Source organism: Electrophorus electricus, chromosome 7, assembly GCF_041902795.1.
Source record: "Electrophorus electricus isolate QZ-2024a chromosome 7, ASM4190279v1, whole genome shotgun sequence".
NCBI lineage: Eukaryota > Metazoa > Chordata > Actinopteri > Gymnotiformes > Gymnotidae > Electrophorus > Electrophorus electricus.
In genome coordinates this window covers 21,438,234-21,444,950 of record NC_137503.1, presented here as the reverse complement: position 1 = coordinate 21,444,950, position 6,717 = coordinate 21,438,234, and the positions used below count along the sequence as shown (strand labels likewise).

Here is a 6,717-nt window from a genome sequence, read left to right as displayed (position 1 = left end):
ATGATGGATGTCTCTTACACTTTTGAATGACTAAGGAATAGCTTTACAAAGTCAGACATATTATGGCTTAAGGATGCTACTATGGATTAATGAGGCTATGTATATGAAGACCTCAGAACTGAAAAAGCCTGTCACTGACCATCAGTATAGTGACACCCAATTTATAACTGTAATCTTTCTCATTCTGCCACAAACTGTAAATCGTAAAATATGAAGATGCCATTAGCAAAGAACAATGATGATAATTTATGACAGTGTTTACAAATATTTCCCAATAATTGTCTTTGGGCAACAAAAAACCTCTTTCTTTTTAACACTTAGCAATAACTGGATGGTGGTGAACCTGAAACATAAGCAGGAATCTGTAGCATGTATATTATAACTCTATAATATCTGTATACTCTTTAATACACGTCAAATATTAGTGTAATGTGACATTTACCTTTTATCCAAAGCAACTTACAATTATGACAGTACAATTTGAGCAATTGAGGGTTAAGGGCCTTGCTCAGGGGCCCAAAAATGGCATCTTAGCAGTGATGGGGCTTGAACCTACAACCTTCTGATTACAAGTCAAGTACCTTAACTCATTAGAGTGAGGGGATATGCCTTTGTACATGTCAAATATTAGAGTGGGGTGATACTCTTTAGCTCATTTTTGAGGTCTTACTTTACTTTAGTACATTTGTGAGGTCAAAAATGTACTTTTACTATTATATTCATCAAAACTCCTGTTACATTTTAAAATAATTTTAATGCACATTTTGTGCATTTTATTCAACTCCACAACCTGTATTGTCAAGTGTGAAAGGGTTCCCAAAAGATGACTACTGAGTGGCACTTCTCAGTGGCTTCAGTAAGTTAGATAGTCAACTCCTTAACAGGAAGTGGACTGACACCAAACAGGAAAGGCGGCAAAAGACCCAGGTCAGTTATTGTATTAGATTTCAAATGGGTTTTCATCATCAGTGCCAATAAAAGTGCATGTGGTGCTCACTGTAGATGTATTCTGAATGCTTCATTAATTTGCACATTGTGCTCTATAGAAAAATCTAATTCGCTGTAACAACTGAGCAGTGAAGCAAGATAACGCAATGTTCCAAGATGTAGTATCTTGTTAATCTAAGCAACAGTTGTATAAATTCCTGGTTGTGTAGGTGTGACAATCAGTAGTCAGGTAGTAATGTTAATTCATTGACTGAAGTTAAACACACTATCACAAAGACCAAAAGGACCGTTTATGTCAAACTGAAAAATTAGGCTCATCTTAAGTAGCCTCTCTTGCCTGGTACATTTTATAACACATTTTACAATACTCCAATCATTTAACTCTTTGACTGCTGTTACATTACATGTAGACTCATGTTTAAATTTCTATTTGTCTTTGCTGTCTGTTGCAATGAGGCTACTGTGATAAAACTTCAACAGTCTAGACTTGCTAATCTAGACACTTCAACTATATAGATTTGCTAATTTAGTTGGAGACATCTGCTACTATTCAGTGGGGTTGGTTATTTTGCCCATGAAGAGGATGCTCTTGATGCTGTCCTCCACTATGAAGATTAGAAAGGGTCTGTTGAGGTTAATTGAGTTTGGCATAGACATGGGCATGATCTCTAAGGTGGTTACAGCAGCTGCTTCAGTGCCCTTCTCATCAACACTGAGAACTGCCTGGTGGAGGACCTGTGGGGATGTCACACAAATAAAACAGGAAAACATTTAGACATCAAGTGATACACATCATGTCATACACATGTCAAACAAATGAAAATCAATTTTCTCCATATACCTTGGAAACCTTCAGTTTGAACTCCTCACTGATTCCAGAAAAGTTTGCTTTGTCTGAGAATGCATCAACTATTCCTATTTCCATCAAAGTGTCCTGAAGAGATGAGGAAGCAGAGATGGAGAACTTGGGCATATATAGTATCACAGATCTGCAGAGAAAAAGTGAGATTTCTATCATTATGCCTATAACTTTATTTAAAAGTCTGGATATTCATGATTGTCCTAATATATTCACTCATTAAAGATATAAGCTTTCTGTTTTTTGCTAAAATACCTGTAATTCAGATTACCTTCTGGTGAGTTTGTTATGCCAATACTTGAGGTGATCCTTGCAGATGTTTTTTTCTACCTCCTCCATTTTTCCTTCATCAGGTAGAATAATTATCATAGAGGTATTTCCTTTATATGGCACCATGATGACAGAGGTGAAGTTATTCCGGTCCTGGAAGAGGTTGTATCGTCCAGTCCTCTTCATCATGTCCACAGTCACTTTTGTCTTCACATCTATATAGAAGTCAGCTTTGTTGGTGTTCTTCACTTCAAAAGGCTTCTCCCATTTACCTTGGAGGATGGAATTTAAGGCTTGTTACTGCAGTTTTAGTGAAATACCTGAAACACTCCTTAAAACACTGGTGGATTATACTTAGATGCTGTACCTCTGAAATAAATATAGTTTATGAGCATCATCACAGTCTTGGGGTCCAAGCTTTTGGTCATGTCAGTGATCATGTCTTTGGTCTTTTTGGCAATGAACTTGTTGACCTCTTGCACAGCAACTTCTGGTTTGGAAAAGTCTACACTGAAGGCTTCTCCATGGTAGAAGTGCTGAGCATCCTTCAGAAACTTTTCTACAGGCTTGAAGCCTTCTTGAACAGCCACAGCACTTCCTGCCTCCAACAGCATGGCATCCTGGCTGTGGTCCAGCATGTGCAGTAGGTGCTCATAGGCTTCATTGACCTGAGTAGCTGTGAGGTTACTGTAGCCCAGGGTGCTGAAAATCTGTGAGTGGGTCTCACCTTTGGCCCCCAGGGCCAGCATGGATAGAGCCATGGAGATGCTCAGTGGGGAGAAAAAGATATTCTTGCCTTTCGCATCAGGCTGGCTGACCAGTTTCTTGTAGAGGGTGAAGGCAAAGTCAGCATTTTGAGATGATAGTAGCTGGCAAAACTTGTCTCCTCCATCATTATGTGGATGGGGTTCGTCTTTGCCATGGTGAAGATGTTTATGGTGATCTGCTGAATGATGTCTATGATCATGCCCCTCCTGGTGGTCAGCCCAGGCTACTGCCAGTAGCAGGGCAACCGTCAAACAGCACTGAACCTTTCCCCACATTTAATCACCTGGAGAGGGACTGTACTGGTTTAAAACTGAAATTACATATGGGTATTCCTCAGTACAGAAACAGATAAAATTCCTATTAAACATAATTGTTACATTAAAAAGGCTAAATGTTTTCATAATAATTAAGAATGTCTACAACACTGGTTGCTTACAGAGTTGGACATATCGCAAAATATACAAGAATGTAATCTTGGCTTTAGAGTTACTGGTTTTTTTTAATGTACTTCTAAAATAGCATATATGACAATATATTAGCCCAGACCACTGTCAGACCACTATCATCAAACAGCACTGGACTTTTCCCCACATTTTATCACCTGCACAAAGGGTACCACATCACCTACAAAGAGTACCACATTGATTTTGTATTGAATGGTATTGGATTTCTGAAACAGCTCTTTGGTATCAAATAACTGATTAGACATTTTAATGATACCTAATCCTACTTAGTTATGGAAAGGAGAATTGCTTTGTTGTTGTTTTTCAAGTAGAATCTTATCAAACATATCTAAAATGTGCATGTTCCTCTGTCTTGGTACTCTGTGTCTGTTTTGTCTACTCAAATGCTTCTCCAAAATGGAGACGCACATTATTCTGGACATCAGGATAAACTGGAAAATTCAATCATTCTCTCCAGCTAATTTAACTTTATTATCTCACATGTCAACTGCAGCAGTAACCCAGAAGCCTTTCTGAAGATGGCGTCCCTTGCTCAGATGAAAATTATATGAGTGAAAGAACCATATTAAGTAGTCCAGGCTATATGTTAATGTTATGAGTATATGAAGTACAAATTTGGATATCTAGTGTTCTACTGTCCAATGTTCAAATTTAATCTTTTAATTATACCTCCTGCATGTTTTCATTATAATATTGTGTGTTTGTATAATGGCAGTCAAAGTGAATTTAACAGGATAAAACCATAAATAGATAATGAAGTGGCAATATTTATAAAGACTTGGGGAGCCCAGGTCTTGAAGGGCAAGAATCCTGTACAGTTTGGTAATATACCTCCTGAAGCACACTTGCTAAACTTGGTAATTACCTGATGAGTTGAATCGGGTGTTTTTGATAAGCACCAAACAGTGCTGGACCCTGCCCCTACAGGACAGAGTAGGGCAGCCTTTATAAGGACTATATAACTATAGGTGAATAGATTATATTTTTAGAATAAATTACTGATTCATTGCTGCAGGAAGCAGTAAAATTAATAAATCATACTGGTAGTCATTTCTTAAGATTTTATATATTATATATATATATATATATATATATATATATATATATATATATATATATATATATATATATGCTACTAAACATTTTTGTCATATACCCTATCTGTAAAAAAAGCCTGGGGACAGCCATCTGCTCAAAATATTTTTCATAGCTTGCTGCTCAAGCTTTTCAGTTTTTTCAGGTGTTCCACAGACATGCTTAAAAAATATTCTATATCTACTATAATTTGGAAAAAAAGAAAAACATTAAATCACTATTTAGGAAAAACCTACTCTTTATACAGACACTCTAATTAAATTGAAGGTAGCTAAGTGCTGAAAATATACTAATGGTATTAGTAAATTAGTAAATATTAACCAAATTCTTAATTGTAGCTTTTTTAGTGGAAAATGAAATGATACAGTGTTTTTAAAAAGGCAAGATGTCCCAGACTTGACGGGCTATGTAGGTCCCACAACTATAAATGTATTTATTTATTTTATTTATTTGTTTATTTAAGTCACATACAACTGAAATATATATATATATATATATATATATATATATATATATATATATATATATATATATATATATATATATATATCATAATTTTAAAATATAAAGTGTTCAATATTTTTGGAGTTTGAAACACTTACCATCTATGTCCTCCCAGCAGGATCTAAGCTGGAATTTGGTCATTTTATAAGAAATGATTGAACCAAATTCTTCAAACATTAACCAGTTCCCAGCCCCCTTTCTGTGAAGCCATAGATCACTCTTTGACTAGACACCATGTTGCAATTCAATGCTATTAAATTGATGAGCCATGATTTGTAGTTACTACATTGGTAGAAATGTTATGAATAGCAAATCCTAACAAAGGAGGGACTTAGAATGAGACAGGGTTAGCACGCTTCCCTATGTTTTTATATTGACATTCATTGTAAGTTCACAAAACAGAGTGAAATGGCATTATCCCATGAAACTCAAATTGTGATCCTTTCTTACACTTGCTGTACATGAAGTATTAATTTCCCTTATGCACAACAATGTTAATCACTCCTTTTGAAGTTTTTGAAGTCTAGCCAGTCTCACTGAAATATTGGGCAATCAAATAATTTTCATTTTCTGGATTATTTGTGGGTGATGACAGTTTGCTACCATTCTAGCTAACTAGCAAACATGGATCCTCAAGATACATGCAAGCAGAAAGAGCACCACCCAACTGGGGATGATAAAATAGCATTACGAATAATAGAAAGGCAATTTTTAACTTTCTGACTGCTTGGCCTTTGATTCTAATGAAACGAAATTTTCCAGACAGACTTGCTGACAACAATAAATACTGTTATCTAAGTTAGCAATGGTGTTGAATCCTAAGCAACCAATAAGTTCCTTAAGGTATTTAGGTCCACTGTGTCTTTGTTTTAAGAGCTAATCTTTCTTTATTGGCATTCTTGAGGTTAAACATCATCCAGTTGTAAATCACATATGTGGACAGTAAACATTTGTTGTGTGAGCAAATAATGTGAAAACAACATGTTGAAGCAGAATACTATGATGTTTATGCCAGCTCCAGCTCAAAATATTCTACAATCACTGTATTGTCAAGTATGACATATATGGCAGGAGTTTGTTCATTCCATAAAAGACCTACACACAGTTACAACACAAAGTTGAAATACCATTTCTCCACTATATCCCTGCCACCTTCATACACATGCAAATGCACATATGCATATAAATATACATACATACATACAAAATAATCCTGAAACATGATTCCAAATACTCAGAAATTAAGGTCAAGGTCAAACTGTAGTACAGTACAGTACAGTAGTACAAAAGGAACACTGCAAATGACATTGAAATAAATTGACATAGAAAACCACATTCTCTGTGCATTTTATCCTTCAAGTTCTGGAAAATTGGTTAATTGAAGGTTCCATTCATTCAGTCCCAAGACTCTCTCTACTAATTCATAAATTCTCAGTGAGAGGTACTGCAGAGTCCTTTTAAAATCATTAAACACATCTTTAACTTCCTTATCATCATTTTAACACAGAATCTTCTTCCACCCTTATACAGTCCACCCATGTCCACCCTGTCACTAGCCCCCCCAATGGCTATCCCTCAGAGTGTGGCTATCAGATATGCTTCTATGTTATTATGTTAGGTTCTGCCCAAATGAAATAATTTATATTTTTTGTGTACTCTTCTTCAGCACTCATGCCATGACACCATGCAAAGATGAACTTAGGTATGTAGGTAGACAACTTGCATTTCAGTCATTAACCCAGCACCCACCTTCATCATAGCATACCAGTGTTTTACACTGTTCCACATAATATGCATTAACTGTACCTT

At 35.9% G+C, this 6,717-nt stretch overlaps 1 protein-coding gene across 2 annotated transcripts; it reads right to left on the bottom strand.

The window, feature by feature from the left end:
- Positions 1-922: 922 nt before the first annotated feature.
- Positions 923-4,276, bottom strand: LOC113571709 (alpha-1-antitrypsin homolog). Of its 2 annotated transcripts, none has more exons than XM_081718443.1 (5): positions 4,175-4,276; positions 2,445-3,155; positions 2,079-2,349; positions 1,790-1,937; positions 923-1,683 (listed from the first exon to the last, which is right to left on the bottom strand). In XM_081718443.1, the coding sequence occupies exons 2-5, from the start codon at positions 3,118-3,120 to the stop codon at positions 1,495-1,497; spliced, it is 1,284 nt and encodes a 427-aa protein (XP_081574569.1). In that variant the 5' UTR covers positions 3,121-3,155; positions 4,175-4,276; the 3' UTR covers positions 923-1,494. The 2 variants fall into 2 exon arrangements, with proteins under 2 accessions (XP_081574569.1, XP_026856611.2); XM_027000810.3 differs by having other exon boundaries at positions 2,445-3,128; positions 4,175-4,246.
- Between the last annotated feature and the right edge of the window lie 2,441 nt (positions 4,277-6,717).

Bases quoted from the DNA above. Each gene is read 5' to 3' on its own strand.
- LOC113571709 (XM_081718443.1), bottom strand. From the start codon at position 3,120: ATGTGGGGAAAGGTTCAGTGCTGTTTGACGGTTGCCCTGCTACTGGCA. The intron at 1,938-2,078 runs GTAATCTGAATT...TTTTCTCTGCAG, and splicing joins CATAACAAACTCACCAGAAG to ATCTGTGATACTATATATGC. The intron at 1,684-1,789 runs GTATATGGAGAA...ACATCCCCACAG, and splicing joins TCAAACTGAAGGTTTCCAAG to GTCCTCCACCAGGCAGTTCT.